This window comes from Brienomyrus brachyistius, chromosome 1, assembly GCF_023856365.1.
Source record: "Brienomyrus brachyistius isolate T26 chromosome 1, BBRACH_0.4, whole genome shotgun sequence".
NCBI lineage: Eukaryota > Metazoa > Chordata > Actinopteri > Osteoglossiformes > Mormyridae > Brienomyrus > Brienomyrus brachyistius.
The window spans coordinates 54803789-54828903 of record NC_064533.1 but is presented as its reverse complement, the minus strand read 5'-3'; the positions used below and the strand labels follow the sequence as shown (position 1 = coordinate 54828903).

The 25115-nt window shown below is 43.2% G+C and overlaps 1 protein-coding gene across 1 annotated transcript in view; it reads right to left on the bottom strand.

The window, feature by feature from the left end:
• LOC125722168 (contactin-associated protein-like 5) overlaps nt 1-24343 on the bottom strand; it is a 66034-nt gene extending 41691 nt beyond the window's left edge. Inside the window, 3 exon segments of the mRNA XM_048998382.1 lie at nt 1711-1904; nt 3482-3592; nt 24106-24343. Of these exon segments, the coding sequence (XP_048854339.1) occupies nt 1711-1904; nt 3482-3592; nt 24106-24187 (387 nt within the window). The 5' untranslated portion in view covers nt 24188-24343.
• Nucleotides 24344-25115: the final 772 nt, after the last annotated feature.

Genomic DNA, 25115 nt, shown 5'->3' with positions numbered 1-25115 from the left:
TGATATTATTTACCGTAGATGATAAGATTCCCAAATTCTTTTCAATACTGCATTGAGGAACATTATTCTAAAATTGTTGTTTTCCCACACAGTTTTTCACAGAGTGGTAAACCACTCCCAATCTTCACTGCACAGAGACTCTGACTCTCTGTGAGGCTCTTTTTATACAAAGTCATTGCATTCGGTTTTTATTTACATTTTGCATGGCGTCCCAACTTTTTTGGGAAACGGGGTTGTAATTCTCTGAGAGATGCCACTTTGCATTCTCCAAGAATTGAAACACTTGGGAGCAGTAGCTGAGGTTTCAAGTGGACAGTGTGTGGCTTAGTAGACTAAGCCTGTGTGTTTGTAATCACGAGGTTACTGGTTCAAACCCAACTGCAGCACGTCTGCAGACTTCTCCTTGAGCCTGGCCCTCAACCCCCAGCTCCCTGGGTGCTGTCATGGGTGGCTACCCTTTGCAGCCAGCTTAATCTACGTTGAGGGAGGTGTAAAGACAATTTCCCCACGGGGATTAATGAAACGATGATTATTATTATAAAGCAACCACACTGTGGGTTCACAACCTGTGATCCTAATGATGAATGTTCAGTGTTTTCTCTGTGGGTATTCCTGTATGAATTGCTTACCTTAAATAAATCAGGCTGTTTTTTATGCCAGTCAAAGAAACGCATAACCCCTCATTCTCATGATATATAGCTGAGACATAGATGTCCTGATCTCTACAAATGTGTACTTTAGGTCCTTAATTCATGTTTTTCTAAAGAGTTCCGGATGTATACTACACTTACAGATACTTCACGCCCATTCAGAGTTGTTTCGAGGGCTTAATTATACATGGAAGGAGTTGTTGGTGGTGATGTGAAGTGGTCAGACCGCTGCAGGGCTCCTCTAGAACCTCTCAGTCTCAGACAGCTGTTGGTCTACCATCATAAAACAAAAGAGATGTAACACATGAAGGCAGCACTCGGACGTAGAGGCTCTGTAGAGCCAGAGGTGGTCCTGAAACAGACTAGCCCTACATGGGAGAAGAGTGACCCATCCTGCCTAGATCCATTTGGGTGCTGTAATGTAAAACCCAACAGAATTTTAAACAAGCCACTGTCATTCCAAACAAAGAGATAAGAACAAGCAAGAGGTCTCTGACTAACGAGTCCATCCTGTCACGATGATTCTTCCCTTTTGCGTCTGAGCCTGAGATCATTAATAACTCCTGGAGAGGACCCCACAGGCTGGAGATGCTCTGCCAGAGTTTCCCTGTGACTAGCATAGAAGAGACGTCCTTTTTAGTGCGATATTAGAAAATGGGAAGACTTTTTTTTTCTTTTTAAATCACACATACACTCATTCACCAAAATTTTCACCATTTTGCCTCATTCACCGAATCCTTCAGCACCTGCTGCCTGAATTTAAAGACAGACTTCCTGTTCGAGTGATACTGACTACGGTCCTGGCGGGTGGCATCTCAGGCTGGCAGATCAAGAGCGATTCAATTTGTCATCTCAGGCTGTGACCTTCCTGTGCGAACAATGTGTTATTTGTGCTCAGTCTGTGCTCAGAAAGACATGGAAATGGTGTTCTGTGCAATTACTGTGGGCAAAGACACAAGCGTGCCCTTGCACACTTGTAACCTGCCAGTAATAATATTGAGAAACTGTGTTTGGGGCTACATGTTGGGGGAGGGGGGCAGGGAACCAGCAGGGAGCTCACCGTCACGCCGTCTTCCTGCTGGTATGGCGTCCACGCCCTCCCCGTGTCACTGGCTAGTAGCCGGAAGCTGGTCACCCAATCAGAGCTGCCAGAGCGGCCCTGTGTAGCCACTCCAGTCACCTCCAGCCTGTCACGCAGGTCCAGCTGCAGCCAGGGGTCCCGGTCCTTGTGCTGGGGGGACCAGCCCCCGGTTCCTGTGTGTGTGGGGGGGGGGGAGGGGAGGGGAGGGCAGAGATAGTGTGGGGGTGAGGTACCATTTGGTGAACTTGGGATAGAAGCACAAGAAAGGAGTGGAAGCCGCCAGCCAAAATGGTTGTGTTTATTCTTCACTGTGGTTAAACCAGTGGTTCTCAAAGTCGGTACTCGGGACCCACTTCCCTGCTTGTTTTCCAGCTATCCCTGCCCCACACACAAGTCTCAGCTGTCTTTCAGCTTCTGATTGACTGAACCCACCTGATTCAGGTAATCAGCAGTGTGTAGGGCAGGGATAGATGGAAAACAAGCAGGGCAGTGGGGCCTGAGGACCGACTTTGAGAACCACTGCGTTAACCCAATATGGATCACATGACCATTTCAGTGTGATGTCATCTCATCCTGCTAGAGTGGGCCAAAGTATACAAAAGTCAAGCATTCAGTTTACATTCAACAATTCAAATGAAGGAGAACTAAACAACACAGACTTCTCGACTTTAACTGTTCTGCAGTTCTAGTTTACTTTTCTTTATTAATTGTAGACCTGAATTCAAGAATGAATGAATGAGTCAAATACAAATATAAAGCTACTGCAAGGAGTCGCTCAGCGCCGGCACTCTTCATGACCACAGATCTTCTGCTGGTGAGATCCAACGTTCAGCTGCATTCGGCTAATTATTTTATTCATGGTCTAGTTCCTCCCTAGTAAGGCCAAGCATGTCTTCATGTAAAAGCCATTTACCTCAGGGTTAAGGAAAGTAGACCTCACAGGCAAGCAACATCCAGAATGCCAATGAAGGATCCTTAGATCCGGAGCATGACAGCTGAGTCACAAACACCTGGAGGCAAGCTTCTTTGGTAGCTTACATGAGGGCCTCTGTTCGCTCACGGCCGGACAATACAGATAGCCGTCCCTGACTGTGCCTGAGTGAGTTACAGAAAGATACTCCACTACTCTCAGGCTCCACTTATTACCACTAAGGATTCCAAGTGGCTCTTTCTGACGGGATGACAACTTGAACAATCTTCTTGTTTCGATGCTCCATAGCAGATTCCCTAGAGCAGATACCCTGGAGCTGATCCCCTGAAGCAGATCTCCTCTACACCAGGGAGTGTTATGGTCATAAATATGTGCCCAGCAACATGCAAAGGCAACAGTCTTACGCTCATGGTCTCATTCATGCCAAAACAGAGCAGCTCTAATACAGTGTCTGAGCTGAGCCAAGGTGATCAAGATACATAATTTCCCCAAAGTGCTGCATGTGAAAGGCCTCCCGGTGTGCCTGGACCATACTGTGTACATGTGCAGCTTGACACTTTCGTCCAGAGAAGGCAGCATTGAGTGTTCAAACACAGAAGAGAGTCTGTATCTGTGTGGGATCAGGTGTGGTCCCCCTGGGCACCTCGCATATCTGGGCACCACCTGTGCATGTGGGGGGCTCTATTCAAAAGTGCCCTTTAGCATTTAAAGTTTTCTGTTCCTAAAGGTGAAAATTAAAAAAAGAATCTCCTCAGTGATGTCGAACTGAATGGTTTTTCCTAGAAGCAGTCAGAAAGCCCTGTCACATGATTCACTCACCCTCTCTTTTATTCAGCCTGGCGAAATGTGGAGCGGTGCCGTCAGAAAGCTGTGATGAGCCCTCAAACGATGTCGCAGGCATTGCTGCCCCCAGGGGTCCATCGCAGTTATCTGCAGGAAAAACAAATTTGCATATTAGCAAATAAATCATCTTCGGTATGAGAAGCACAAGAAACAATTAAGAGCTTACCACCCTTCCAAGAAAGAAGAATGCAGTTTTGTAATCAACTGAAATAAGTGCAGTGCAGCAGTAAAATGAAAAGGCAGCTTTATTCTACAGCCTGGATGCTGCCAAATACACTGCCTGCTTGTTACAGGACCAGGGCTGTCATCACGCCACCAGGGCCTGAATCGCCAACACAGCACATTCAATTATCCATTAAACTCACATATTGACTTGAAACTGTTTTTGCAGAGTACTAATTGATCCCTGTCATCCAAAAAAAAACAGCAATTATGTGCTGAGATTTACACAAGCCTGTCAGCAAATTCTGGCATTTGAGGCTGGGGGGGTATTCGGTTGGGGAGTAAACATGGTGGCAGCTGGGGGGGACATTATGTCAGGGGGGTCGGTTGGGGTGATGCATGGGGAGGGCGTTCAGAAGGGGAGTCGGCATGGTGATAGCTTGGGGGATCGTTTGCACATGGAGTCAACATGGTGCCACATGGGGGGGGGGGGGGGGGGGAGTTGGCGCTATGATCGTTGTAGGGGGATGTTCAGACGGAGAGTTCGCAAGATGATGGCTGTGGGGTGTTCAGATGGAAAGTTGGCTTACTGCTTGCTGTCTAGGGAGTAGCATTCAAATGGCTGAGTGTCGGCTGGGGTGGGGTATTTGGGTGGGGTGTCAGTGTGGTGAAGGCTGAGTCAGTGCCTCATTTTTTCACCGTGACTGACCTGTATAATCCTTGCTCATCACCCACTGCTAATTAGCAGAACACCAGCTCTTTTCCAAACTGCCTTTGGGATTCCCATGTTCTCCCCTCCACTCCAGCAAGCTGCTAGCTTAGTCACTTGAACCCATGAGTGACCTGTACCTGCCTGTGAGGCACTGATCTTCCATACCCTGGGATTACCCCCCACCCCTCCATCCACCATGTATGCCTTAGGGGTGCCATGGTAACGAACACCAGAAGGGCTGGGTTTTCAACAATGAGGAGGCCAATCTACTCCGTAGGGAGAAAATTTCAACCAGAGGGCTGGTTTGCAGATAAATAAGTTGCAGGGAGTGTGTCTGTAATCCCTCTGTAAGTCCTCATTCCTATTCACTCACTCTGTGCTGATTATACAGCCAATTAACCTTTCAGGGAACCTCAGGATGAGCTCGCCATTGGAAGGCCTGCTGTCTGTCCTCCAGTTTATATGCATAAACATAAAAACAACAGTGAAAAGAGAGCATGAGGAACAGAGTAGTAGAGGAATGAAAACTGGGAACAAAAAAAGCACCAACTGACAAATGGAGGGATACAGAATGGGGGGTGGTTTGGGAAAGGAGGGGGGGCTGATTTGAAAAAGGAGAATGAGGGCTGCCTTTTGTCCTAACACCTTTTTACAATGACACTGTGGATCCTGAAGAACTTCTTGCACACTTATGATGTTACCAAAAAATACTAGCAAAGAATGAAGACGGGGTTACAGAGATCGCATGGAGGAACGGGCTTTGTATTTGCATCCATCCATCCTCTAGCCCCCTCTTCCAGTGAGCCCAGTAAACGTGCTTCTCAATTTCCTACTGTGAACCATGACTTACTGTGCTGTAAGTATTTGGGCAACTGTCTCTGTGTTTTAGTCAACCTCTCCCTTTGAATAAAAGAGGCTCATAATGTCAGTAAACTAGAGCCAAGCACCCTACCCTACCCCACTCCAAGAGGTGCTTCCCATACATACAGAATCTGCACTCGTCAGAGCTGAACAGAGCAGCAAATCCATACAGCTGGGCTCCAAAAGATGTTTGACCGTTCAAATCGGTACTAGATAAAGTTCTACCAGCACTCAGGGATTAAACATCCCAGGTAGCGAGATGCTCTGAGTGGCGTCATTTTTCCAGCAGAGCTTCATGTGGTCTAATGGTGTTACCCTGGAAAGGGGCAGGTAAAGCAAAAAGAGCTCCAGTAAGCTCATTTCCACTGGGATACAAGCAGACACATCATAGCAGCTGCAGGACAGATGGACGCTGCTCATTCTCCTCTGGGGGACGAGACATGTGCTGGAGAAATTAACTGCACTGCCTGATCAACTGGTATCTGGTAGAAATGCATGAGTGAAATGAAAGTATAAAAAAGATGGATAGCATACATAAAGGGCATCCAGACATGCAGCACTATGATCCAAGGTTGTGCAGGCTAATAAGAAGGACGCTAAGGACCTCTAACCCTGTGACAATGAGGCTCCACTTCAGACTGAGCTTCAGGACGCAGCTCAGCTAAAGGCTGTCCTGAAGTCACAGGAGATGTGATAAATCACAGACAATGTCCACATAAACGGTGGGCGCAGAGGCCTCAGTAGGCTGCTATTGGCTCACGGGGTGATTCTCACTGCGCCATACCTCTCCACATGTTAGGAGAGCTGCATTAGTAAAGGTTCAGGGACAGATGAAAGCCTGATATAGCCAGAATAAGGCAGGGAGGGAATATTAGGGGTTAAATACAGCTGTGTATCCAGAAGCATCACCCCAATAGTATGAAAATTCAAGAGCCAAGTAACAACGCTATACAATATAAAACCACTATACACTCCTGGGGAAAAAAATGTGCCAAACCGAAATTGTACAGAATTCAGCTTTGGCCCATTTTTTTTTTTGCCTAGGAGTATACAGCACGACTGAATAACATCACCTACACATCTCAATGTAATGGCTCAGAGTAATACCACTGTGTAACACTACTAAGTAACACGGCTGGGTCATTCCATGTCAAATCATCACACTTTCGTCTTAAAGACCAATTTTTCTGTAGATATTCATGACATTATGATCTAGCTTTAGTAAAAAAATTGATCAATTTTGAAATAAATGTTTTTTTTGTTATTGATTTTTAAATATTTTAATGTTATTACATAGTGATTATTCACATAGGAGTGGCATTTTATTCGTTCAATCTATAGAGCTGCACAATAGCTTTAAAACAATATGAGGACCGTTTCTGTGCAGCTTACATTAAGGTAAATATAGCCAGCCAAAGTCATAGCCCCCCCCCAAAAAAGTTAAAACTTTGTTCGCTTAAATCTCCTTCAATATTGATCCAAAACACGCCCAATTTCAGTTTCACGAGTTACTCACGTGACCAAATCAGCATGCCAAGTTTCGATATAATCCGTGACGATGAGGTCCGAAAGTGTTATGTTTCGACATGGAATGACCCTGCTATATAACATCTTTATAAAATTCTGCTGTATAACATAGGTGAGTAACATTGCTATACAACACTGCTGTATCACCAGTGTAAAATCTGCAACACTGCTATACAATATTACGAAGTAAACCCGAATCTATGGTTGTGTACAGAATCAACAGCATCAGTATGGCACAGGTACGCTATAGCTGCATAACCTATGTTGTAACCTGCGCCATAGTCTGATGTGCACCTCCCCAGAAATGTAAAGATGTTGAGCGGATTGATAGCTGGGTGTAAATGTCCATATGCAGCCATAGGGGCCCAGGGGAGAATGCCAAAGTCAGGCAGGTCAGAGTCACCTGACGGGGCTTTTGCATTACAGTGAACAGTGGTCACACGGCACAGCCAATGCTGATGCATCACACCTGCGTGATGCTTCGCGCCCTTGGCCAAGGTACATAGCTTGGACCGTTTCAGCACAAACACCAGCTGTGTAAACTGACAGAGCCAAACAATCCCTCCAGCACATGACCCCCTCCCCCATTCCGAAATGAATCGTTAACATAAAGCATGACCCAAAGAGGCTTATGAAATATGGGATTTGATTACCAAAGTCCTGGCTCTTAGACTGGTGTAGCCTCATGCTGGCGAATCAGTTAGCTGAAGCAGGTTTTCAGACAACAGAATGATTCCTCCTGACTCCTCGTGGGAAACGGTTTCCGTGGAGACATTACTCATGATAAGAGAAAAAAATGCAATATCCAGGTCCTGGAAGGCCCCCAACCTTCTCACGCCATGTGCTCAAAAGTCATGTTTTCTGATTTTCCTGAGGTTGCCACTTTGCAGAATGTGATCACTTTGTAATCGGTAAGTAAGATGACAGGATGTGCTAACTAGCTCCATTACTGGGCTACTGTCCGAAGGCTGTCTGATTCCTCTGCTAATATACCATTAATATTTAACAGTTCATTATTATCTCTCCACTGATATACTAATGATACAGGTAAGAGATTCATAAAATGAAAGCTAAGACTCATTTCTTAGAATCCCTTAAATTAAAACAAACTAATTTACCTGTTAGTGGCATGGGCAACAAGCTGCCATTGCTAGGAGCCCTTTTTTAATTTAGCTACTTAAATGACTTTAAGATTTCCTGTCAAGATTACAGCTTAAGTGTTTTTAATGTGCTGGGTAACAGTGCCCTGGTTTAAACCCGAAACCTACTGATAATTCAACTATTACCAGACTCCGTTTAAGATAATATAGCGCCTGTCCCCATTTAATTATACTTTAAATTGTATTCTTTAAAAGTAAAGCCTGGCACACTGAGCAGAGGTTAATGTATTACAGAGAAAGGTCAGTAGACATCAGGGAAGAGGAAAGGACCACTGATACAGGGAAACAAAAATCCCTGGAGTCCAAGGCCAGGCGGGCAAGATTTTATTTATTTCTATGGAAAAATATATACATATCTAGTAAGGAAAATATACGAGCCAACTTATTCTGCCTTCAGTGCAGTTAGGTGGTATTTTTGTTTCAATTGATATAAGCACTTTATATTAATTCAATAAAACTAAACCCTTAGCTGCCCTTCTGGAGAAAAGGCAGATTTCCAATATTAATATTTGCACGCACAGACTCTTAGTATTGTTAGCATTAATGCTCTCATTCGTGATGCTGAGCTGCTACTGTATTTAAATACACACAGCTCAGGCCAATCGCTCTGCGTGTGGGTGTCGGCCATCCGCTTGGCAGAAACGTCAGGCTGCCAGAAGGCTATGGAAATGGACTTGCTGCACGTCAGGATTATGGTCGAAATTTATAACTTGCCCCATTGCAGACTGGATGTGGGGAGGAGGGGGGTTAATGCCAGCCTATACGGTGATGAAAGTGATGGAAATTAAAGCGGATAAGACTCTAAGTCTTCAATCTGTCTGTCTAAATCAGATACCCATGAAAATCTAGGCAAATGCCTCAGCAACGATTGGAGGCTGATAAACCACACTCCAGAACAGTGACTTCCTGTTGTGTTACAGAAAACTGTAGTGGCAGGAGATATGAATGAGCAAAGAGGGAGAAGGTTCTTAGTAGGCATAATGTGGGGCATGTTGATTAAGAATGTAATATTAAATATTAAATTATATTAAATAAGGTGTTGTGCAGTTTGTTCACGCTATAGAGGTGTTTTATGTGGTGTTGTGTAATGGACAGCTAAATAGTCGCAATAATTACAGCCCAGTTTTGTACCAAAAATTGGCTTAATTGACTTAATAGTGCATGAATGGTTTAGTGTGGGTGACTGGGTCCAGGCCAGGGTAAAACATCCACAGTAATATTGCTGCCACTAAACGGCCAATAAACGGCCAGTAGGACGGGGGTGTCTGCTAGGGGTCGGTCCTCGAGAGTGTGAATCACGTCAAACAGACTGACTCTAGACTGCGTCTCTCTAGGACAGCACTGGGATTAATCCCGGAAAATTCCGCTCGGGATTCAGCATCAGTATTTCTGTGACACATGTCCTCTTTCTCTATCTCCCTCTATCCCAATCTTTTCATGTCATGTTTAACTTAGGACCACAGGACTCCTTCTGCAATGTTAACCAGCCAGGCCACTGGGATCCCCACAATGGAGGGACAGGTGCTGATTCAGTAAGGAGGTGGTTATCTGGCTCTGGGTGTTCAAACTGGTCAGCCAGGACTGCGAATGACTGAGGTGTCTGTGAGGCACAACATTCCTGTTTGATGTGGTCCTGAGCTTAGTTGACCCATACCTGTCACACACTTATGCCATAACCGCGGTAACCAGCCAGGTATCTCTAGCTCATGAGAGTCTTTGTCACAGACCTGCTCCATCAGTCTTCCTAACCCTTAGGCACATGTGGCCCTTGTAGCCCAGGGACACAATACATAATACTGCTGAATGTGGAACTATTATGAGACTTGGGAAAGGCAGGTCATGTTAACCACCCCCACCCCTGGTATCTCAGAAAGTTGTGTTAACTTTGTACTGGAAAATATCTTTATAATCTTCGATTATATTTCAAAAATGCCAATGATACTCTTTAAATTTGGACCCATACTGTGCTCTCACAAAAGTCAAGTGGTAAACCCTAAATAGTATGTAACACTCTGATGGATGGAATCAGGGCTGAATGTGTCTTTCAGCACCATCCATCCAAGTTCTTCTCCAGTGAGCCTGGGGGCTCTTCAAGTAAGTCCAAGATATAACCCCCATATAAGCACTGAGTTTTCACAGGTTTCAACACAACATTTATACTAAATAAGACTCATGCTCAGGGGTGTAGCAACAAATTTTGTGCCCCAGTCAAATCCAACCACAGAATCCCTCCGAAGAAAACAAGGGTATGGAAAAATACATTCCGAATTTTCTATATTTAATGATCAGGTTGGTTGGTAAGCATGTAAGGCTTAAAAAGTTGACAATAACTGAGGTAAGTGTGCTTTGAATCACGGATCTTCCTCATCTTTGTATTACACTGGAACAATTTATTAAAAAATATTTATTGTCATTTTCCCTGAATGGTCGCTTGGAAGCTGGAACATCTTTGCTGAGCTCACCTTGTCTCATGTCTTCAGCTACATCAGAACATGAAGAAGTGTCTGCTCTTTCTCCCTGTGCATCTGCTCCTGGAACTAACAGTGTGTTTTTTACAGGTTAGCTGCTGGGCTGTGGCTAATTTCGCGGGGCTGTAATCTAAAAACACTGCCTGTTACATTAACCATAAAATGTTTACTAGCTGTAATGAATCAAATCCTGCTCCTTTATCAGGTCATGCTTGTAATGAATGACTGTGAACTAGCTAATCGCTTATTTGCAGAGTACATTACTGAAGCATATTTACTCTTTGGCACGTTAGGCTCACCTGTTTTCTGAAAGCAACTTGTCAGCAGTTGCCTGCCCTCTTTCAATGTTCTGTCTCACTCTCAGCGCTCCTTGCGCTTCTAAAATTCCACTTTTCAGGTTTATTTTTGCATTCAGAATTGGCCAATGCTTCTGACTGCATTTGTTATTTACAGGATAGATTTGGCAGTTCAAACCACCTTTGCTTTTGATGAGGGGGAGGGGAGAGAAGGAGGGGGTGTGGGGGCAGAAATCAGTCAGATAAGCAGATAAAAGAAACAACACACAGATAAGTAAAAGTAATCATGTGAGTTATTATTTATTTCTAAAATAAGATAGTATTAAAATTAAGAATCAATAACAAATTATTTAAAAAAATTTTAGATTTCCCCCCACCTGGTTAGTCAGGTCCACAGTAACCTGTGGACCAAGGTCCCAGCCCTGGCATAGACAATTTTTTAGGCTTTATAGTAATAAGGTGAATTGGAGATGTCATATTGTGTGTGGGTCTGAACAGGGGCGGAGCTATAGGCGGGGCGGGCGGGTCCACCACCCCTGGGCCAGGGCCCGAGCCCGGGTCCTCCCATGGATTGTAGAGGGCCCTCCTCCCAGCAAAATGATGACCCTCCCATACACACATAAAGTTACATTTTAAAGTTACATTCAATTTCTCCGAAGCTACAGACAGATATAACACATTACTTGTAATTAAACACTTGAGATTTTATATATATCATTTTTTGTATACATTCTTATTATGCTGGGTGTATGGTGTAATTTTATAATTTTTAGAAAAAAAATCTGTAAAATCCCTAAAACAAACTTCAATTATAATACATAGTAATGTTCTGAAGTCAAACTAAGCTGTTCCATTTGTATTTAATAGTTTTCCGTTTGAGGAATTTGCAAAAAACTGCAGTGCATGATGGGTAGAATCTAAAGGTTGCCTAACGTCCTCATCCGTCTGACGACATCAAGACTAGGAAGGTGCATAATGTTCATGCGTGGTTGCGTTTTTCGGTCTAAAAAGTAATTCAATTTCGTCATGTAGTCTATGTTATTAAAAACTGCTTGGATATAGCCCGATTATATGCCGTGGGGCTTTTAATTTGTTTGTTTGCAATTTCGCCAGGTAGGCTACCTTCTTTAAACTGCGTTTTGTTATAATATATATTTCGGGTTGTGTTATTGTAGTCTTTGTAAATATGTGTATAGTTTAGCCTAACAGCCACTTAAGGGAGCAAGCCAGCTGAACTAGGTGCCGGTCCCAAGTCCGAATTAATTGGGAGGGTTGGCGTCAAGAAATAAAGTATCTTCACTGCATCACTAATGTCAAAATGTGGGAAATACGTGATTGTATAAATAAATGCGATAAAGTAGGTTAATACTAAATTGTATAAAAAAAATTCTAGCCATAGCCAAACTGTCCGCTCCTCGTGTGTGCCACGCCCCCTGATTTCCCACGTGTGCTTCCCTGATCGTACCCAGCTGTGTCGAGTTATTTTGATCAGTCCTGTCTATTTCAGTCCATGTCTTGCCTGAGTTCATTGTCTGTCATTGATATTAGTTGTCGTCAGATGTCTCCTATCCCGAATCCTGGAATTAAAACCCCTAGTTTTGCCCTGTACTCTGCCTGCCTGCGTGATCCTTGCCTGCCTACCTGTCCGTGCGATACCCGATTTCGGCGAATCGTGACACAAACAAATCTCCTCCTGTCTGAAAAGGCGTAGAAAACGCAATTTAGCCACTAAAATTTTACAGTTTTTGTGAGGGACAGTCAAATTCTCTCGTTAAGTTTTTTGTGATACACTTTAAAACTCGTTTCAGTGCCGCTACTAGTGATGTGTCGGTCGCGAACGAAACGGCTCTCGGAGCTGGCTCCTGCCTGAGTCAGAGCCGCTTTTTTTCTTTTTTTTTTCTTCAAGCGGCACGGATTGGTCAACCACACGATGCGCGTCTGCTCTGAGCAGGACTGGGAGGGGCGGTGATGCAGGTTGCGTTCGACTTGAAGTTTTATGTCGCCTTGCTCTCGTGAGGTTTTTGTACCATGTGACATGGTCACGGGTGGTGACGTTTTGCACGAGTGTCTGGCTGCAGAAGGGGCCTGACAGCGCGTGTCCCCTGTCAAGCCCCTTCCACTCTCAAGCCCCTACGTCATTTCCGTTAAAACGACAGATTATCCGGAAATTCCGAGGTGACGATCTCCCATTCAAACATGGCTGCCTCCATGAACACGCTGTTGTGTGTTGTTGCTTTATATTTCAGCAGATTTGGAGAGAGATTATTTTTTCCAAGAGACAAACAAACAATCCGTCCTGTGGACAAATCCGTCTTGACAAACCCCAATACGTAATTTCTGTTTAAACGAGGGAATCCGTCTCAAACCTGAACAATATAGTTGTACATATGTGTGTGTAAATAAATGTAGTGCTACTGTATGTGTTATTATTGTGAGACATCAGACTATAGCTAATATGTACTTAAATCATTATTTTCTTGTGCCATATTTATTCCGTCAAATATTGTACTTTAATAATGTCAGCATTTCAATGTTTATACGGAAACTTTTAAGTCATAATCTAATAAACATGTTTTGTGCGTTATTGGTTATTGACAAAACGTATTTGTTTTACCCAAGATATGTGCCCAAGTAATAACATCATTTTAATAACGATGTCTAGAGTCCAGTGTTCCAACATAGATTTAGAGTGTAGTGTGCCTAAATAGCTAATTAGAACTTTCTTACCGTGTATTACACTATATATCACATATTAATACATACCTCAATATTATGTAAACATATGACGAAGTCATTTTTTAATAAAAAAACAAATAAAAATATTTTTAATTATATTGTGAAGACAATAATATAATGTGAAGTTGAAACAGTTGCGTAATTGCCTAATTTAAATAAACGATTGCCAGTAAAAAGTTGTGCTTTGGTACTGGCCATAATACAATATTTTTACTATGTAAATTTTCTAAGGAGCCGATGAGAATTAAATTTCTACAAGAAAAACTACTATTCTAGTTATATAGAAACTATGTTGTTTTTAATAATAATAAAAAAATCCTCACAAAACAGCAAAAGGTTTATTTTTCAAACCAAACAGGATGTCAACAGAATACAGTATAAAACACTTAAATATATGAACTACTTTATGAAATGACAACAAATACTATATACAAATAACAGATCTTTGAAAATATACAATAATTTACAGTACTGCTGTCACGCGCGTGCGGTGCGGGTGAGGCGCAAGGACGGGGCGACGAGCAAAGAGGCAGGCGAGCCGGCAAGATCAGGGCAAACGGGGATTTATTAAACTGACGAGGACTAGGGAACATCGCACGAATACGCTCACAAGGTAATAACCACAATGACAGACAATGGACTCAGGCAAGGCACGGACTGAAATACACAGGACTGATCAAATTAACTAGACACAGCTGGGTACAATCGGGAGAAAACACGTGGGTAATCAGGGGGCGTGGCACACAGGAGGAGCGGGCCGGGCATGACAACTGCAATCAGTGATTAAGGATTTTTCACTAAAAACAGATGCATATATATGACTAATATAAAAAATAACTGACATCGGGTGCGGAGAAGCAGGCGAAGGGAGCCGTGAATGCGAATAAACGGGGTTTAATCAGGGTAAAAAGGGAATCACAGGGAACAAGGCACGTAGCAACAACAACGACAGATCTGGAGAATGAAATAGAACACACTGAAATACACAAGACAAACAAGATCAAACAGGAAAGCTGGTAACAAGCGGGATTCACACGAGATAAATGAAGTGGGCGTGGTCCACGAGGTCTGAACGATCGGTTGTGACAATAACAATGTACTGTACAGTGAACCTACTACGCTAAACCACAAAACACGATTAAGCTCTTGTCGGCTGTGTTTTCTAAAAACAAATGCATGTCTTTGAAACATTTGAAAATTGAAAAAAAGGGATAGACAATGGTATCTTTCTCTTCTTCAGTGTAATATTCAGTTATGAAGTCCATCTTGCCACTCCTGATAACGGTAAGTCACGTCGGAGTCACGTCGTCTTGCCTCTCTATATATTTGTATATACAGTAGCTGAGATGACTATAAAGTTTACTTTGTCTTTGGCTGACTTTTTTATGTGACCGAGCACTACTCTTAGGACTTTTTTAAGGTAAACATGAGTTGCCTGTACTAAGGCGATGAGTTCAACACAGGCGTATTTCGATGTGATAATTAATTTTTAAATAGTTAAGTCATACATTCCACGACTTCAGAATTATCCGCACGACAAGATGGATTCTTATAGCTCGCGACAAGAAGATTTGTCGTTCGAACGGAAATGACGTAGGGGCTTGAGAGTGGAAGGGCCTGACAGAGGACACGCGCTGTCAGGCCCTTCTGCAGCCAGATGCCTCTCACGTTTTGCAGCGCCGGCTGAAGTCTGACAAATTTTTTTTAACCGTGATGCACTGCGTTGGGACCAGAATGCATTGCTTTAAACCAGTGCTGCAAACGGCTGCGTGAAGTCGAACGCACCCATAGACAAATACAGCAATCGCAGGCACAGACAGAGAAACAGGGGGGAAGGAGATGCGCACGACAAAATGAGTGACTGCAGGAAACGGAGTGAAATTTGGATACATTTCAATTACATTGATAATACAAAGGCAGAGTGTAGAGCGTGTAAGGTTAAAATCTCATATTGAACAGGCTCTACAAATAACCTGCATTGGCACCTGAGAACTGTACATCCATCAGTGCAGTTGGAAGAAAAAAGGCAAGCAAGTGAACCTGCTACTAATGAAAGTCACAGTTTGTCTACTGCAACTGTTGAAAGTGCCAGTTTGTCAATGTCTACACCGTCATCCAGTACAGCACCACAACCACCTAGACTTACAACCTAGAGCTCTATGAGACCGTTTGTGCAAAAAGCTATGACTCCAGTAAAACAGAAAACAATTGATGAGGAATTGGCTAAAATGATTGCACGTGATTTCCAAATATAGTAATACATTTCACTAATAATTTTACATTATTTTTGGTAATTCATTTAAGCACCAAATAAAATCTGAAGAGCCACTTGGGAGCCGAAAGAGCCGACTCTTTTAAGTGAGCCGAGCCGTAAGAGCCGGCTCTCTTAAAAGAGCCGGAATTCCCATCACTAGCCGCTACATACACGCGTGTGTGCGCGCGCGGGAGGGGAGGCGCGACCGATAGGTGTTTTGCCCCGGGGCCTTGTGTGCAGTTGTTCCGCCACTGGGTCTGAAAAGTGTGTGTTTTAATATGGAGGGGACACATAGCGAATAATTATGAAATATGAAATGTATGTATGAGCCCTGTGATGGGTTGGTGCCTAGTCCTGGGTTATTTTGAGGCTTGTACGCGTAATTTCTCGGATAGGCTCTGGATAACAGTCACCCAACATAGGACAAGCGGCTTTAGAAAATTGGATCTCCAATCTCTGAGACAGAAAGGCATGACAAACTTCTCTGGATATAGTTTTCTTGTCTTGCCATATGTATTAAAAAACGTATTTTAAAGATCTTATAAAGCTGAACATGTTCCATAAATTAGCCTGCATTTAATATTTTTTTTATCTTTGAAGATAGCTGTGATATGTTCATTTCACAGAGGAAATAGATTAAATGGATAAACTGCGCACTTCAATAACTATCCCAGGACCCCAGTGTCCTCGCCGAATGGAATAAGCGACACTTCGCGTGGTTTCTAAGTCTCCAGGTAGTTGGGCCAAGATTGGTCACTGTCTAACTTTGGCTAAAGACTCGGAGGCGAGGTACGAGGAAACAGCCGGCGGGGAAATCATCCGTCGCCCTTGGTGGAATCGATAAAGCCGCAAACTATATGAAGGGCTGATTAAGGCGCCCCCCGCAGTTTTCGGCTGCAAAATCGCACATCTCTCCGTTACTTACGGGTCGATTGCGCGGAGCTTTGTGGCGTACCAGTGATCGATGGCGAAGCTGTTAACCGACTTGTATGGGACGATGATATCCGTCTATTATGATACAATTCCGTTTATCGTAAATCGGCCAATTAGGGTGTTAAAATTAGCACTAAAAACAATTTTCATTATGCATGAAACCATCGTCCCCGTGCTACTTACACGTTTTAATAAGCTGTGACAGAGCATTGGTTCTAATTAACGAAGACTCAACGGTGGCCGGTGGAAAATGAATGTTGTCAAAGGGGTTGTGATGGGAAATTAAAAATGCCTTTAAAAGGAAGAGTCTCCAAGTCCAATATATGTGTGTGTGTGTGTGTGTGTGTGTGTGTGTGTATATATATATATATATATATATATATATATATATATATATATAGTGTGCTTAAGGACATTGGAGTTTTGTAATGAAAATTATGTTACAGTCTAGCCTATTAGGCATTTCAAAAGTATGGGAAATATTACACTGGGTTATATTGCTGACCATTGTTTAAATCCTCACATGTGGGTACATAGATTACCTGTCACATTCAGACAATTACAATAACTTACTTGAAGGGCAATCTGAATTGTGTAAGGAGGTACAGTATACTCAAACATTAATGTTGCCTAATGGGTTAGTGCATTCAGGTGATCATTTATTGCATTCTGCACTTGAACATGAAAAATAATGTGTTGTGCCAGAGTGAAGGGCCGATTGCCTGGCTAATGAAACATCCATGTCGATCCTCTCAGGAGATAACGCTGCTTGTCGCTGTAGATGAAGCTGAAGGTTATGTCCTGGTTCGCTTCAGGTAGTTTCACATCTTGCTCCACACTGTTGCATCTCACACCCCTATCTGAGGTAGGGGGAAACTTCTGTAACACTGGTTGCCCTCCTGTGCCTCTGCAGTCCCAACTAACAAAATACCAGACTGCTATCCACCCCCTAATGAAGAGCAGAAACATTACATTACATAACCTTCCGAAATGTAAGCAGATCAAATAATTAGCTGATGCAATATCTCCATAACATCTAATTTATTTATTAATTTTGGTATTTAACCAATGGCTGTGTTGTAATGTAAATTAGCTGAATTTAATCAACCTGCCTCATTGTACACTTCTGATTTCATTGCACATTTTGGACACTGTCTTTGGGTAGATTTGGTGTTTAGCTTTGGCCCGGAGGACATGTGGTAAAAGCTGATTTTCATTCTGACAAATCTTTAATTATGCTTAATTTTAAAAATCAATTCGTAAAACATTTGCTATCAAGAGCAGTTTTGTTTTCTTTAATGCTGAGAACTGAGCCCCCCTGAGTAATTATCAGCACTAATGAGCTAATGGAGATGATGAACATTATACATTTAATTGTTTATCTGACATTTTCAATTTTTTTAACCCATTTATAAAGATGCATAATTTACTAGAGCAACTGAGATGAAATGTCTTTGATTAATGGTAAAACAGCAGGTATTCCACTGGTGGACTTCAGAGCTGATATGCTAAGTAAACATGTCAGGGTAGCATGTAGACCGAGCTGGCCGTGTTGTGTGCATGGTCACATATGTAACACCCGTTATGGCACAGGTTAATGGGCCTTCATGTCAGGGGCTGGATGCCTTCAGGTTACGGAGAACCTGAAGCACCAGCTGAGGTAATCTTGGATTCAATTATTTCATTATTTAAGCCTAGTAATAAATAATTATATACAAATAATTGGAAACCTGCATCCCCAGTGTGGACTTCTAGGACAAGAAATGGAAATCAGAGAAGGATTGTACCTGCTGGCTATAAAAGAGCTCACCAACTGACAGCGGAGGCGTTCCTCAGACATGAGCATCTTTGAGTGGCCCTTGTAACCCTGACACATTCACTGAAAGAGCAGAAGACATCTTTAAGCAGCAGCGTTGCTTAGTGTCTGCAGCATAAACGGTAACCCGGTAAACAGGAAGCAGCGTGGCAGATGGAAGGATGAAATGCAAAGGAATAATGTGGCATCGACTGTTTGTCTTAGCGAGTTCATGGGGCTAGAAGCCATTTTGTGGCCAGGGGAGGGCAGGTGGGGCGGATTAGAAGGCCAGTAGGGGCTGTGTCTGCTAACCCTCCTCATAACCAACACCCCCACACTTGCCTTTCTCCACCCCCCTATCTGTAATTATACACTATAATTTATTTTTCATCTATATGATTGTTTTGTTGTTTTTGCAGTGTATACATTTTAGAGTTGAAATTTACCATAAATAAGCAGATCTAATATGCGAAAGCTGAAGTGATGAGTTTCTCATGAGAAAGACTGGGGTCAGAACCACCAACGGAACAGGGGGTATGCTAGCAAAATGGGGGGGATGGGTCACCATGGAAACTGCCAATGAAAATCCTGAATGAAAAAAAAGGGCACAAAAACAATGCAGCAGCACACTGGGGGTTAACAGGACTGGACAGGAAGAGAAAACGGGGCCTAAGACTGGCATCAAATTGGTGTCTCTACCCCTGGGGGTGAAACAAAGCCAAATGCAGTGATATACACACTCTGTGGGAGAAGACAGAACAAATCAATACAAACAGTGCTGGGCAGCAGGCTCTCCCTGGGGGGGCACACACCCACCCACACCACCATTACATTCCCAGTCACTCTTCTATAAACTTTTAATTCCCATAGGCGATATTTTCTGAAGACACATATTTCATGCTGTAACTAATTATCGGTGCAGACATTTGACAGCGCAACAAAGCGGGACCATTTTTCCCTGACAGAATATTAAAAAGCCGACCAGGGTTTTTAAAGGGGGGGCGTGGGGTTTTCTCGTGGTTCTCAGATGCTCGGTACCCTGCACTAAAAGCACCAGGAGGAAAGCACCATCATGTTTACTGACTCATCATTCACTCTGCACTCGCATTCCTGACCGGGGACGTTTGAAATCAGCTTGCTGTTTGTGCACGATAAATGCCTTGGGTCTATTTTAGCCGTGGGTGGGGGGGTTGGTTGAGGATGGCAGAAGGTAAAATCATGACCATGATGGGAAAAGGGAAATGATTTTTCTCAGCTTGAAAACACCCTCAGCTATTAGGCAAACACAAACAAAAAGCACGTGCTGAGACGCCCATTTTAATTGCCAGCTCCCCGGTTGTGGCAATTCTTCCCCCTCTGCTTTTGCCTATACAGCACCCCTTCCTTTGTTTAGGCTTCCACGCTGTCCTTTTGTCTCAATGATCTACCGGCCAGTTCCTTATGACGTGCTGTGCCAAGGGTCCTTCAGCTGCACACACCTCTATCAGAGATGCTACCCAGGAGTCACAGTGGGTACTCAGCAAAGCAGTGTTTAATGATGCTGACTAGCGGAATCCAAACTATTGCTGGCTTGGTCTGTGCCGACTCTGTTACCAAGCTTTACCCTTCCTGTGTAATACTGCGTATTATTATTATTATTATTGAATAGGTTTTGCCCAAGTCACTGTGCAGCGTCTTCCAGAATTATGAAGCTCCACAGGTCCAACATCTGGAATGAACTCCTGTAATGAACCCCCTCGCAGCATCAGCCGTAGGCGACTCTCAAAATTACACTTTCGCTCCCAACGGGCTGCTTTGGCCTTATATATAAAAAAAGATGGAGTAAATTACTTTAAGGTGTCTGCCAGGAGAAAATAAAATAAAGTGGGCCATCTGATTTTCTCAGGAAGAAATACTGGTGTTATGAGGCTCTGCTGGAACTGCGTCAGTGACTGCATATTTTGCTGAACGTCTTTCTGCATGTTTTCCTGCATGATTCTGTGGGACTCCCTGTCACATTTGGGTTGGGGTTAGGGTTTGTTAAGCCTAACCATCAATTCAGTGTAGGTTGAGGTCTCACGAGAGACAAATGTGTCAATAAATCCCGTTTTCTGTTTGGGGAAGATGTGTGTGTGTGTGTGCGTGCAGTATATCTGCAACTCACCAATCATGTGAAATATATCAAATGAGTCTTGTCTTCTATTGGGGGAAGGTGTATGTGTTTCTGTGTGTGTATATCTCTGTCTGTGTGTGTGCATGTATGTTTCTGTGTGTAAGGAGGTTGGGTATTGGGTAAGTGAGAGTGAGTTTGGGTAAGTAAATAAATAAAAATGTGGGCGAGATCTCATAAACCATACAAGCATTGATATGGCTGCTTTCGAGCGAAAGCTGAGATTAAACAGGCTGGCTTTGCTATCTCTGTCCCGGAGGTGAGCAAATATCCACTCGAGGGGGGGGGGATGCGGCTTCCTTATCTCCATCAGAGATGACACTGGTTCCCTTTTGTTTCACCACGCTAAATCCGGGAACATCTATTGGCTTGTTGTCCAAGAATATCTGCCTACTTCATCACTGGCCGCATGTCGGTGTTGATTACTGAGCTTGTGAGAAAAGCACACAATGAATGATGAGCCTCTTAGCGTAATATAACGACCCGAACCGAGAGCGATTGATCAAACGGCTGTCAGTTTCGGCACTGTGGTTCGTTCACAATATGAATGACATTCAGTGACAAACTCAAGACCTGGATAGTTCACATTCTCTTCGGTCAGAATATGGTTGTGATCAGGGCCCGGGGAAGATGAGAAGCAGAATATCTGCAGGATCTCTGTGCGCTGAAGTGAGTTTCATCTCATAGTCCAAAGCCATGTTTTCCCCATACCCTCATCTCCCTAGCCTCAGCCTGCTGAAGGCTGTAAATCACCAAAACCCTCATTTCATGATGCCTTTGAAAACCAACGGATGGTTCAAATATCGAGACTGAACAATTGCTGACATTTCAAAAGGTATCTCTTCACCTGCATTAAAGGGTATGAGGTGTCTCACCAAATGCACAGCTGTACAAACTGGTGAGACGCCCATGGATGGATAGAGGCTTCAGATAATTGAATCAATAAGCTTTCCAGTGATGGTATATAATGCAGTGGATTTGCAGTTAAGCTTGTGCTGCGGTCAGCTTGTAGTGGTTAAGGAGACATGCTCATAACCGGAAGGCTGTAGGATCAAACCTCTGGAGAGTCAAGCTATTTTACCCTGGAGCGAGGTACTTAATTCGAATGGCCCATGAAATTTCCAGTATTATAAGTCACTATGGATGTCGATATCACCTAAGTAGCCAGAAGTACAAGCGTCTAAACACAACGATAAACAAAGAAAAACAGGCATCATGACAAGCTCACACTTAAACACAAGAAACTGTTTTTTTTTTATTTCTCAGATAAATGGCACAAAATTACTGCTATAGACGGGCAGAAAAACTAGTATGTATGAGAAGATTTCACATTAACAAGCTTGTTTGTGAATTGCCGTGCAGGCGGGGGAGCCGACAGCATCTTCATGTGTGTGGGAGCACCTCCCACACAGAATGAGGAAGACGAGCCCCAAGCTGAGGATTAGACCCAGATGCACCCAGAACAAGTGTCACAAACCCTATGAAGGCAGAATTATTGAGTAGATCTCTCCTTGGATGCTTCTTAAGTGTATCTGTTCAGTATGCTTAAAATGATAAGGATGACAGGGTCGGGAGGGGTGGTGGGGGGGGGCCTAAAACCCCTGAATCTACATTTGAAGCAGGTTAACCTTCTATATCCTATGATATGAGAAAGTACAACCTGCCCCCTTTTCCTGGGACACATTCTTGGTGTCCCCTGTCACTGCCATGCCCACTCCTGGACCTGGCAGGCAAAGTCCAGGCCTGAGCGTGGGAAGAAGCTGCTCGCTTAGCCTTCATCTGACACAAATCAAGCTACTGCTACTATATTACTCCATTTTCACTTTTTATTTTACTTTGTCCAGAAAGTAAGAGAAAGACAGTTACTGTCATCCCTCTGATGTTACACTGCTATAGTACTATACTGTAATACTACTACCACTACTGCTACTACTATTAATACATCTTCTCTTGTTCTACTTCTTCTTTTTCATCTTATTATTATTACTATTTTTATTAGTAGTAGTAGTAACAGTAGCGGTAGATGCACTACTAATATAATAATTGTTTCTGCTGGTTTATTATTTAATTGAAAACTAAATTTCTAAGAACTTTGCTTTATGTCTCTACGTATGAGGACGCAGAAACGTATTATATTGGAGAAGTTCTCCGAAAACGGGCAGTTTAAAAAAAGAAAAACATAAAAATAATAATCGCGGAGCATCTTCTGCTGTGAGAGCACCGGTGACATTGTACGAGCGTCCACGGGTAGAGAGGATACCCAATTACGGAGTGAAACACGGAGATGGGGCATGATTTACAAGCTGACTCAGACGAGCTGAACAAACTATTATAGCAGAAACCGCCACGTTTCCACTAGGTCAGCCAGGGAAAAGTGTCTGTCACTCTGTTTCATAGATCGGGGTGTAAACTCCCGCTGGCAAGTTATCAGTTAGGTTTACCTTCTAATTTACCCGATTTCACATTTTCCCAACATGGGATTCACCACTGCGTGTTTAATAAATAGGCCTACGAAACTCTGTCGTTAAAAAGCAACCCAGTTACGAGTAGCAAAACTGTGATGCCTGAGTGTCATTGACTAGGGGCGTCTCGAATGGGGTATCTGGGGTAATAGGGTAATGTTTAGGGCGCCCGTACGGACTGAACGAAAGCTGAACGAAATAACACTGACCTCTAGTGACAGTGTCACTAAATACTCTCAACTGCTTATTTTAAACGTGGTTTTTAATTAAAATTATTAAATACCTGGGCGGGTCGGTGGCTTGCAGCACATTTCCACGGAGTCGAAAGCGTACCGCGGAAACGTCTCTGTTTTACTAAATATAACATTTAAACAATTTGTTTGTACTATATTAAAATTAAGTTTATATATTTAAACCGTCAGGATTAATACAGTTCAGACTGTGACAAATCCTTCCGTGAAAAAAATTGGCATTACATATGTTTAATAAACCTCAGATAGTACAGTTTATTTTAAAAGGTAAAAATTTCTGCTTGAATTAGCAGGACGGATGTGTGAATAATATTTAGAAGTCCAGGAGTTAATCCCTGGATCCCGAAGTTAAGGCAATATCAGCACCTACGCCGCCAGTTTCTCACCGGAATTTTAGTTTCCACATCGCAGGGAAGTTTCTGCGCAGCATGCAAACATTGTTAAGATTTCACTGAAAAATGTAGTGTGCGAAAATAAGGCTTTACCTTATATACGCTCAGTCATAAGCGGACACGCAAGATAACAGCCGTGCCACTGTTATCGCGGATCGCACCTAGGATGATGCTCCATTAATTTAAAGGGTTTAATTAATTTAGGAAAGCGATCAAACTACACTTTGTCCAGTTAGTACAATGCAGCTACATTTTATATTTAAAATACAGATGCGCTGGGAACTCGCATGTCAAGAACACGACACAAGGTTTAAATTAAACATTAAAATTTTACATATTTGTTCACCTAGTAAAAATAAAACATGCATGGTGCAGAAACATATATTGCGCAAAAAGTTCAATCTTTTGTGCTGCACGTTTCTCGGATCGCAGAGTTACTTACAGTTATTGGCCGCCAACGCTGAACTGAAGACCATCAGGGTGACGGGCAGGGCGTAGGGGCACAGCGGGCTCGGCGACCCCATCTCTAGTGCGTTTATCCAGGCTGAGATTAATCCGAAGTCTGCGTGCAAATAGCTCCAGTGCGCGGCGCATCCGAGTGTTATTTCCAGCGGCTCCCGTTCTGTAGCCCGGAGCCAAGGTGCCACTGATAATATACCGGAGACAGACACTCCCCCCACTGCCTGTGCTTAAAGACGCGCACTGACGGCATCTCCCGGGGAGAGGGAGAGAGAACGGGAGAGAGAGAGAGAGAGAGAGAGAGAGAGGAGAGAGAGAGAGAGAGAGAGAGAGAGAGAGAGAGAGAGAGAGAGAGAGAGAGAGCGTGGATGCAATAAAAGTGCAACGCTATATTATTTTATGCATCAGTCGGCGATTCATAGGGATGTGTCTATCCATATGCTGTGCATCTCTGACTGAGACTTTGCTTGTTCAGCCACTGCTTAATCGTAAGTAGTTTATGTATGAATCATGAGATCTTCTCAGAAGTTAATCCCTGTTACTTCAGGAACACTGACGGCTTCCCGAGCTGCGCTGGGTACCCGCCCGGTTTATTCCAGCACCACAAGCGTGGACAGCTCCCTGAACCGGCATTAGACCATTCCAGGGTTATTTCAGAACCCCAAGTCTTTAGAACCATAAAACACAAGTGTCTGTAAGAGCCAACGAGAAATGTGTTATTCTGATTGACTCTGATTGTGGCTATTTATATTAATATATGTTATGATAAATACAATGAATGGCTCGGCCAATATTTCTTGCCTTTTCCATTTATTGTATACGACAGATTCGTCTATCTGAGTATTTATTTACAATTTTTTACATAAGTAACCACAGTACATCAATGCCACAGTCATATAAATAGTGATATGAACAGCTATCATGGTTTGCTTTGTATGTTAGAGAACAGGAGAGAAGCTTCCTTGCTGAGACTGAACTGCAGGCTGCAAATTT